At 42.2% G+C, this 11,541-nt stretch overlaps 1 protein-coding gene across 7 annotated transcripts in view; it reads left to right on the top strand.

Moving 5' to 3' along the window:
* Nucleotides 1-11,541, top strand: part of CSMD3 (CUB and Sushi multiple domains 3) — a 2,007,504-nt gene that overhangs the window by 212,735 nt on the left and 1,783,228 nt on the right. For all 7 annotated transcript variants that reach the window (XM_075352941.1, XM_075352934.1, XM_075352935.1 and 4 more), the window contains exon 2: nt 10,353-10,575. In XM_075352941.1, the coding sequence (XP_075209056.1) occupies nt 10,353-10,575 (223 nt within the window). The remainder of the gene's footprint in view (nt 1-10,352; nt 10,576-11,541) is intronic.

Consider the following 11,541-nt stretch of genomic DNA (forward strand, 5'->3'; position numbering starts at 1 on the left):
CACATGTAGCTGCAGTACACATCGGGTTAATGAACCCGATGTGTACTGTAGCTAGGAGAGCAAAGAGCCAGCGCTCAGTCTGCGCAGCTCCCTGCTCTCTGTACATGTAGCTGCAGTACACATCGGGTTAATTAACCCGATGTGTACTGTAGCTAGGAGAGCAAGGAGCCAGCGCTCAGTGTGCGCGGCTCCCTGCTCTCTGCACATGTAGCTGCAGTACACATCGGGTTAATTAACCCTATGTGTACTGTAGCTAGGAGAGCAAGGAGCCAGCGCTAAGCAGTGTGCGCGGCTCCCTGCTCTCGCGGTTATGATCGCTGCTTCAGCTGCTGTGTTTGACAGCTAAGCAGCGATCATAACAGCGACTTACAAGATCACTGTTACGTCACAGAAAATGGTGACGTAACAGCGACCTCGTTGTCGCTGTCGCTTAGTGTGAACCAGCCCTAAATCCATCTTCTTGCATTTATTATCCTTCCTTGGAGTGATAACCTAGCCTTGACTAATCTAAAAAATCTCATGTACAAAAACAAGAATTAACAAAATAATAATTATGTTCATTTTTTTCTGGGAATCCATCTTAATTGTGTATTTGATTTCCTCTGGGAACAAGGATTGAAAATTCATCTCCTTTTCTTGGATCAGCTTCAAAGGCCATCTTCTGTCTTATTTTTCCTCATTATCGATGGATATTTGATGTTGGCTTGTAATTCAGGTCAAAAGGCAGAAAACAAACAATTAATACAAGGAAAAACATTGTTTCAATTATTATTATACATTGGCAGAATTGATTAGTTGCATTGTCTCTTTGTTTCCATTTCCTTCTTGTTTTTGACTGAGATTTCTCAAAAGCCATGATTATTGTTTATCTAGAGCAGGAATGGAAATAATTTTTCAGTTACTCAAGTGAATTTTTTGTTATAACACATTAGACATTCCTTGTTTTTGATTCTGAATATATTGTGAGATTATATCTTATAAATGTATGATTTTTATTGTTTTTTTATCTAAATAACTTCACAATATTAGTCTCTTGTTAAGCTAAATTAAGATATAAAAATTTGTGTAAATTATACTAATGACTAGTGATGGACAAACTTGCAGATACTCAGAATCAGCAAAACTAAAAGGATTTAAAAAAAAAAAAAAAAAAAAAGAAATTGATTGAGAAGAGCCAACCTGATGCCAGTCCCTATATAGAAGTCTATGAGGACCAGAATCCAGCTCTTAAAAATAATGGTAGCAGGGATAGGCTGTTTAGAACAAACGCGCGATACTTACCAAGTCTCTGGTGCAGGTGTAAGTGTTTCTGGGCTACTCATGCTACTTCAGGGGCCACTTATTATTATTATTATTATTATTATTATTATTTTATTTTATTGCAGACCTTGTCTGGGTGTCACTGTAGATTGGAATATAAATAAATAAAATTTGTGGTAGCCATATTATTATACCTAGCACAGATAAAGCATATGGCTATAGGCTGCAGCCCACAGCTGTGCACTTATCTTTGTTGTTTATCAAACAAAAGAACCACATGCAGCTTTATTATTATTATTATTTAAATAAATAATTTAAAAAAACGTGTGAAGTTTCCCCCAATTTTGATTCTCAGCCATGATAAAACCCAACTGCACTGGGCTGGTATTCTCAGGCTGGAGAGAACCATGTTTATTAAGCTTCTCAGACTATGGGTCCCGTTACACGTAGCAATGCACCAGCAATCCGACCAGCAATCCGACCTGGCAGGGATTGCTGGAACGTCGCTACATGGTCGCTGGTGAGCTGTCAATCAGGCAGATCTCCACAGTGATCAGAGATCAGCCACCAGTCACCAGCGACCCATGTAACGACAGCTCCCTGCTGGCTACCGGAGGAATTTCCTGTAATTCCAGGTCTGGATTCAGTTACCTGTTTTGCACTCTGGAGCTCTCAGCTGCAGCCTGGTCTGATCTCAGAGTTTTCAGGACTGCACCACGAGCGCCGAGTGATTGATTCCCCGACAATTGCGGTTCAGTTCATAACAGCTGCGGACAGGCCAGGCTGCAATCCGGAGTTCAAGTGAGACCACAGGAGATCGGCTCGGCCTCTCTACTGCTGTCATGAACTGAACCGCAATCGCCGGGTAATCAATCAATCAATCAATCGGCGCTCGCGGTGAGAGCTCCAGAGTGCAGAGCAGGTAACTGAATCCAGGCCTAGCCTAACTGGAGATTTCTCCAGTAGCTAGTCTGACGCTGGGCGCTCGTTGGTCTCCCGACGTCAAACACGCCAATGTATGCTGCACAGTGGGCGACCAATGAGCAAAAAATGGTCCTGATCGTTTTGTCATGATCAGCAACCTCGCAGCAGGGGCTGGCTGGCTGCTACTTTTCACACACAGCGAGATCGCTAGCGAGGTCGCTGATACGTCACAAAACCTGTGAAGTTTCAGCGATCTTGCTAGCAATCTCACTATGTGTGATGGAGAGTTAAGAATAGCAGTTAAAAAAGGGGTGAAATAGAGTGGTTTTTGTATTTTATTTCAAATAAAGGATATCTTCAGTGTTTGTGTTTATTTCATCTCACTTACAGATTAGTAATGAGGTGGTCTCATAGACACTTTCCATTACTAATCCAGGGCTTAGTGGCATCTGTGAGCTGTTATTAACCCATTATTACCCCAATTGCATCCACACCAGGGCAATCTGGAAAAGCTGAGTAAAGTTCTGGGATTGTCACAGCTAATGGATGTGACAATCCTGAGCAGGTGCAGGCTGCTATTTTTAGTCTGGGGGCTCAACAAATATGAGTCTCACCAGCTTGAGAATACCAGCCCTCAGTTGTCAAGCTTTATTTTTCCTGGGTATTAAAATTGGGGGGGACTGCACACCATTTTTTTATTGTTTATTTAAATAATTTAAAAAAGCCGCATGCGGTTCCTCTTAAGGGTGCTTTACATACTGCGACATCGCTAGCGATCTCCTTAGCGATGTAACTCACAAGATCGCACATACGATTTGCCGAGATTGAAGTTGGGACCGGCGCTACAAAACATAACCTATGTGCGATCTCGGCAAATCTTATCTGCAATCTGGCATGTCACATCGCTAACGAGATTGCTAGCGATGTCGCAGCGTGTAAAGCACCCTTAATTTTGATACGCAGCCAAGATAGAGACACGGCTGGGGGCTGCAGCCTCTAGTTGTATGTTTTATCTGTGCTGGGTATCATAATATGGGGTGAACCCATGACATTTTTTTTTCTTTCTTTATTTATTTTTACTGCAATCTACTTCAAGTTCATCAATATTCCCAATTTTTACCCGAAAATTCAATTTGCGTCAAATAAATTTACATGAAGCTCAATACTGAATAGACAGAGAGGGAGAGAATGAACTGAGGGGTTTAATATTGCCCTCTTTTTTGTCATCATGTAAAGAATAAAATATAAAAGGCGCAAATGAAGTATATTTCAGACCTATCAATTCATCTGATTCAACAGAATAGTAGTACAACACAATCAGATTAAGGCTGGAGTCACACTTGAGAGTGACTCGCGCGAGTCTCGCATCATATCACCTGGAACAGCCTGATGCTCTTTGGACAAAAGCGTCTCAGCTGCATAGAAATACATGCAGCCATTCCACTCCTGTCAGGAAAGTGTGCGGCCGTATCAGGTGATGTGATGCGAGACTCAGCGAGTCACTCGCAAGTGTAACTCCGGCCTAAGCCTTTTTCTATCCCCAAATGGAGATCTCATATCAACACATTGCAAAAACATAAAATGACACTCCTTAGCTGGCCCCACATTTTATACTTTCTGAGAGAGCTTCCATGATTTTCTGTGCTAGACCATGTCTTGTAATGATTGTAAGCATTATAGTGAAGCCTACATAGCCACATGTGGCACTACTAGTCTGCTCTCTGGGTCTTCAACACTGTGTGAAATGGCACAATATGTATATATATATATATATATATATATATATATATATATATATACAGTATATCTTTTGCAAAGTGAATTTCGAATTATAGAGTGTTCAAATTTGTTGGGACCATTACATTTCAGGAAATTGCACTAGGAGTCGATATACCACGGATTATTATCCATCTTAGGCTACATTCACACTTACGTTGTTTTGCATTGGTCACAATTCATTGCCTTAAGGAATTACGGTATCCTGCATAAAGTTTTGCAGGAATCCATCTTTTCTCCATAGACTTAAAGATGGATTGCAACAAATGGCCTTGCGTTGCATCCGCCGCGTGACGGATCAGTCGTGGAATGACTGACCATCGGACGGTATGAGCACACAATGTAATGTTTTTTGAAGCGACAAAAAATTGCACTCCGCAGGATTCCGTCGCAATCCGTCAAGAGCTATAATGGATGTCTATGGTGCTGGATTCCGCCGTAATCCGTCACATGATGGAATCCAGCGCTGGATTCCATCATGCTCTAATGAGCATGCCTAACATGTTTGGCACACCCATTGGGCTGTTCCAAATACAAAACGGATCATGACGGAATTGTCAAAAAACGGACACACAGAGAATGTAATGGACACGATGGATCAGTTTTTTCACAGGATTCCTGTGAACGGAATTCTGTGAAATAACACATCTGTTGATCAGTTGACATATAAAAAACGACGGATCCGTTGTTGCATCGCAATGACAGACCTGAGTTTAAAACAACGGAAGTGTGAATGTAGCCTTAGCCACAGAGAAAAAGTATTTTCTATTGCATAAGAATTATTATGGCTGAGGGTCGTTGTGGTTGCTAGCCTTCATTTATATTTTTGCAAAAAAAAACATATTTTATGGAATATAAATAGCTTTTAAATTTGTAATTAAACTATTTTTAAAAAATGCATTATCTTCATTTCTACATGAGGGAAAAGTGGCTGAAGGCAAATTCCTGATGCAAAATCTGAAAGGCATAGTTCAAACAGCGTGGATGGAATACAATCCACGTACAATGATTTTTCTTCCATAATTTGAGGGTTTGCCCCATTAATACTTAATCAGTTTTACTGTGCACCCTGTAGCGAGCAAGTTGCATAAATCAGAGTCAAACTCAGATTTCTGCTGCAAAAATATGCAGTATATTGGATTTAATGTTGACCTTTGAAAAACCCTGAATTAACCAAAGCTCCTCAACTAGTAAATTTAGAAAAAATTAGTAAATTTAGTGCGGCTCCCCGAGGAAGGTCACGAAACGTGCGCGTCGGAGCACGCCACGCCAAGCAGTCAGTTGTAATGGGTAAGTGCTCTAGGCTCCTTGCTTGATTTTTTACACTGTGTCTGTGTGTTGGGCTTTAGATTGAGGAGGCACTAGCAACGATGTATTATCTATACCTGGTATCTAAAGGTCCAGTCACACTAAACAACTTACCAGCGATCCCAACAACGATAGGGATCGCTGGTAAGTTGCAAGGAGGTTGCTGGTGAGATGTCACACTGCGACGCTCCAGCGATCCCACCAGCAACCTGCCCTGGCAGGGATCGCTGGAGCGTCGCTACACGAGTTGCTGGTGAGCTCACCAGCAACCAGTGACCAGCCCCCAGCCAGCAGCGCCGCGTGGAAGATGCTTCGCTTGGTAACTAAGGTAAATATCGGGTAACCAACCCGATATTTACCTTGGTTACCAGCGCACGCAGTTACACGTGCAGAGAGCAGGGAGCAGCGCAATCCGCTTAGCGCTGGCTCCCTGCTCTCCTAGTTACAGCACACATCGGGTTAATTACCCGATGTGTGCTGCAGCTACATGTGCACAGAGCAGGGAGCAGCGCACACCGCTTAGCGCTGGCTCCCTGCTCTCCTAGTTACAGCACACATTGGGTTAAATAACCCGATGTGTCCTGCAGCTACATGTGCACAGAGCAGGAGCCGGCACTGACAGTGAGAGCGGCGGAGGCTGGTAACGAAGGTAAATATCGGGTAACCAAGGACAGGGCTTCTTGGTTACCCGATGTTTACATTGGTTACCAGCCTCCGCAGAAGCCGGCTCCTGCTCCCTGCACATTTAGTTGTTGCTGTCTCGCTGTCACACACAGCGATCTGTGCTTCACAGCGGGACGGCAACAACTAAAAAATGGCCCAGGACATTCAGCAACAACCAACGACCTCACAGCAGGGGCCAGGTTGTTGCTGGATGTCACACACAGCGACAACACTAGCAACATCGCTACTACGTCACAAAAGTTGTTCGTTAGCAGCGATGTTGCTATCGATGTTGCTTAGTGTGACGGGGCCTTTAGGTCCTTGCTTGTCTTACCGGACAACTTCTTTCCTGCTGAGCCTGATTTAACCCCCCACGGCATGGCTCGGACTGCTGACATTTTATTGGGTTTGCCCATTGTTTCATTGCTTGCTTTGTATTAGCATAGCATTAATCTCCTTATGTCTTTGATGCATATTGACTATATTGTGCAACCCTATTACATTTATTTTTATACATTGTTTCTATTTTCAGCATTCCTGGTTCATCCCTCTGTGGGATTACTCAGGCTTGATACTATTGTATATCTTCATACTTGTTTGGACCTTGTGAGATACTACTAACTCTGTTTATCCACTTATTATCCCTTCCCCTGACTGCCCGGTGTGACTGGTTTTTCGATCTTTTCCGGTTTCTTACCTGTTTCTTGTTATATTGTTGGTATTATGCAATTTAAATTAATCCCTCTTATGGCTGTAAATTTTTGCTAATAAAGACTCTTTTGGATATTATAAGAGGTTGTTTCATATATTTTGTGATACTTTGGCCACGTCTTGGCCTCACTAGTGGACCCCCATTTCTCTGGTTTGTAAATTTAGAGTAGAGATCACCATTTGCGCAGGAGTAAATTTTAGAGATCCTTATGCTCCATGTGAGTATCATCACTCCTCATAGTCACTCCCCTGCCACTGGTGACTTGCCATGTTTCCAAGAACTACATCCATAGTGGAGTCCTTGAGATTGTGTTAGGGTTTTTTCTCTCGTTGGTGTGCACCTTTGGTACTAGGAAAAAACAACAAAAAAGTAACTTCATGTATATGACTGCAATGCCTGACACCCCTTAAAAATAATATTTTTTCACAGCCCCCAACCTTTCTCTCCTTAATTCCTTAATAATGCTTAAAATCTGGGGACTACCCATAAATTTTAACCATTGTCCGCACAAGTTGATCTATGCAGTTTAACCCCTTCATGACTGGGTGATTTCCGTTTTCGTTTTTGTTTCTTGCTTCCCTTCTTCCAAGAGCCTTAACTTTTTTATTTTTCCATAAATTTTGCCATAAAAGGGCTTGTTTTTTGCAAGATGAGTTGAACTTTTAAATGAAAGCATAAGTTTTACCATACAATCTACTGGAAAATGGCTAAAAAAATTCCAAGTGCGGAAAAATTGCAAAAAAAAGCCCATTGCATGATTGATGGTTTTTGGGATTATGTATTCACCGTGTTCACTACCGTATTTTTCGGACTATAAGACGCACCGGACCATAAGACGCACCCTGGTTTTAGAGGAGAAAAATAAAATTTTAAGCAAAAAATGTGGTCATGACACACTGTTATGGGGCGAGGATCTGCCGCTGACACTGTTATGGGGGTAATGTCCTCAAATTCTCTACTAAGTTACCCCAGCATGGTAGTGAGCCTCCTGCCTTGTATATGATCCCCATCCTTGTATATATCTACCTCATCCTGCTATATACCCCCATCCTGCTATATACTGCCATCCTGGAATATGCCCTCATCCTGCTATATACCTCCATCCTGCTATATACCCCCATCCATCCTGCTATATACCCACATCCATTCTTCTATATACCCCCATCCATCCTGCTATTTACCCCCATCCATCCTGCTATACACCCCCATCATTCCTGCTATATACCTCCATCCATCCTGCTATATACCCCCATCCATCCTGCTAAATGGCCCCATCCTGCTATATACCCCCATCCTGCTAAATGGCCTGCATCCTGTGTCACACAAAAAAAACAAACGTTTATACTCACCTTTCCTCGCTCCATGCAACATTGATCCTCCCCCTGTCTGTGGCGGCAGCAGCGCCGCTGGCGTGTGGAGCCATCACCGTTGTCTGCTGCATCGCTCCTCTTCCTGTCTGACTGTCAGCTGACCTGAGTGGAGACTAGCGGCGTGCACAGCAATGACGTCATCGCTGTGCTCACCGCTCTCTACAGAGATCATCTGGCCGGCACAGACAGGAAGAGATCGTGATGCTGCAGGGAAGTGACCGGTGAGTATACCGTAATATTCACTGCACCCGTGCTGATGATGATGCGCGGGGGGCAGTGAATACAGACACACCACTCCCCCTGACGAAGGCTTTCCCGCCGAAACGGCCGTCGGGTGAACGCCGGTCCAGGCCTCCCGGTCTCTAAACAGGTATATTCATTTTTCTGGACATTGTTCCTTTTGAGCTTCCTCTGTGGTTGATATGGCCTTTGTGCTTAATACATTATAATGTCCACGTGGTGATTAGTGTTACATGAGATCCACAGTCTGCTCTTGTATATATTTATGCCTGTTTCCTTTGGCAATGTTTGCCTTTTATACTATGTATATAAGTATTTTCACCTATACTTTGTATATGGTGAACAACTATATGTTTACTGAGTGATTTTTCATTCCTTTACCAGGAGTTTCTGACATCGGTGTCTCTTGTGATTGTGCAGCTCACCATCTACCTTAATAAAGTTTCTTCACCTTGCAATTGGGCTCCTCTGGTCGTTTTCTTCCTCCTTCTTGTCCCTATTATGTACACCCCTTTCACATGTAAAGCGCAATGGAATTGATGGCGCTATAATAATAAATAATAATAAATAATAATAAATAATAATAATAGTTTTACTTTTATCTTAGAGATTAACAAATTCTAAAGTTTCTCTAAAAAAAAGTGTAGCATTCTCATTTTTTGGGATATGGGGCTCAGTGAAGGCTTTTTTGTGACTATTTTGCCTTATATTACTTTATCACCACTGTAGTCATTCATAGACACTGTGCTGATATAGACAGCTCGAGTCACTGAGCTCAGTGATTAGGGTCAGTGGTGATGAGCACTGTTGTGATGTCAATGCTGCAGCAAATACACAAAAACTTGTGCACCAATGGAGAAACAGTGATGGATTGGAGGCACTTGAGTTTTCTTTGGGTACTTTTTGGCTTTGTTATTTTATATGACTTCAATCATGTGGACCATTTTGTTTGGTGGAAAACCTCTTCATGTTTGATATATCTAGGATTGTCTCCAAGTTGTTTTTATTAGAATTTAATTTCATATGAGATTATTTTTTTTATTTCTGGAGAATAGCTTATTATCTAATATATAAAGCTGAATGTATGTATGTATGTATGTATGTTTCTGTATGTATGTCTGCTAAAGGAATCCACACCGTCACATGTACAATCACAACATTTTGCACAGACACTCCATTTGAATCAGAGAATGTCATGGACTATGGTTTGAGGGGAAATTTTACCCCGCGCTTTACAGTTATTCACCAAAAAAACCTGCCTTCATTAAAGTCAATGAAGCTGGGAGCCACCATGCAGCCAGAACTTCAGAAGAATGCGCAGTCACGTCCTTAAATGTAATGTTGGCGTGTCACAATGCAGCCAGGGAAAGAGCCAGACAGAGACAGACAAACAGACAAAGAGACAGACAGACAAATAGACAGACAGTCACACACAAAGAAAAAGACAAATACAGGGAAAGAGACAGAAAAGAGAAACACACAAACAAAGAGACAGAAACAGACAAAGAGACAGACAGGGAAAGATAGGGACAGAGACAGACAGGGAAAGAGATAGAGAGACCGACAGGGAAAGAGAGAGAAAGACAGAGAAAGAGACAGAGAGACAGAGGACAAGACAGATGGAAAAAGACAGATAGACAAAGAGATAGAGAGACAAAGACAGAGAGACAGACAGAGACTGGGTGAGAGAAGCATAGGAACTACTATCCAACGTCGGGTACTACAGCTAGTTTGCAATATTTTTCCCATGTAGCTTTGTCTGTAGGTGCATTTCCATATACCCTATAGATCTCTTCAATGAGAACAGGATCTAGAAAAAAAAACCTCAAAGATAGTGGTGGCTCTTTTCTAGTTTTATGAACATACTAATATTGCATTTCCAACTCCTGATTTGCGGGATAATGAAGCTATTAGAGGGAGTTTGCATGGCCTTTGAGCATTGATGAAAAACAATAAGTAATAAATGTCAGCAATGCTTATTTGTGAATTTAATGTGTTCTTAGATCTTTGATTTAACCATATAACTAATAAATCAATATGACTAGTAAAATATATGTGGCTATGAATAAATATTTATGGTCTGTTTGTTCTTTCTGCAGGATTTATATATACTTGTGGTGGAACGTTAAAAGGATTGAATGGAACTATAGAAAGCCCAGGCTTCCCGTATGGCTATCCAAATGGTGCAAATTGCACATGGGTAATAATAGGAGAAGAACAAAACAGAATCCAGATTGCCTTTCAATCATTTGCTCTTGAAGAAGAATATGATTATTTATCTTTATATGATGGACATCCCCACCCAACGAATTTTAGAACAAGGTACGGCACATGAAAATTTTATCTTATGTATCACGGTCTTGTTTCAAAATCTATGTCCTTTGACTCTATAATCCATAACTCTATTGTACATGAAAGCATACTTACAGTCTTGTGAAGGACCCCTTCCCGTCATTCCAGTCTGCATGTACATGATGGTAATCGGAGCTAGGTCCTCACAATCTCCCACTTGAGGATAGATATAATTAACAGCCACCTTCCAGAAGTAACAAGATAGAATAAAAAGGTGATCCTGATCTCTAACCCCTACTGCATCCTAATCAACAGAGCTGACAAAGGAAAATGGCTCCCTCCTGTAAACCTATAGTCTAAAAAATGTTACCAGAGCTGACCAGGATGAGTTTCTGCAGTACACATTCCATTGATCAATGGGATACTGTTTTTGAAATATTTGTTATAGTATCCAACCCATTGTCATGTCTCCACCTCAGTCCGCTCCTACGACTTCTGCTTCAATCACCAGACACCACCATATTTCCGCTGTGGGCAGTGCTGGTGATGGGTGAGGAGTCAGTGGCTCTGGTGAGCGCAGGCTCCACCCATCTACTAAGCTGGGTTTCACGAGGACCTGCAGTACTACTGGCTGAATGTGGTGGTGTGTGCTTTCCAGCTGAAGTTACCTATTTTCAACCAGGGCCAATGGGAAGGCACCACACCCTTCTTATTCCTCCTCCAGTCTGCTCGTCACCACTAGATATAGTCTGGAGGTATTACTGCTCTGTCTCTGGTTCACACCCTGCACTTACTATTGATTCCTATGTTTTGGCCTCCACCTCTTTTCTGACAACTCTCCTGCCTGCCGTTTTTGTACTTCGCTACCATCTCCGGTATGACCTTAGCCTGATAACCTGACCACTCTTTTGCCTGCTGATTTGTGTCCCTTTTGTACCTCCTGGTTTTGATCCTGCCTGGCGAATACTCTTCTCTGGAGTGCAGCCTTCCACAGCG

The sequence above is a fragment of the Anomaloglossus baeobatrachus genome, chromosome 6, assembly GCF_048569485.1.
Source record: "Anomaloglossus baeobatrachus isolate aAnoBae1 chromosome 6, aAnoBae1.hap1, whole genome shotgun sequence".
NCBI classification, from domain to species: domain Eukaryota; kingdom Metazoa; phylum Chordata; class Amphibia; order Anura; family Aromobatidae; genus Anomaloglossus; species Anomaloglossus baeobatrachus.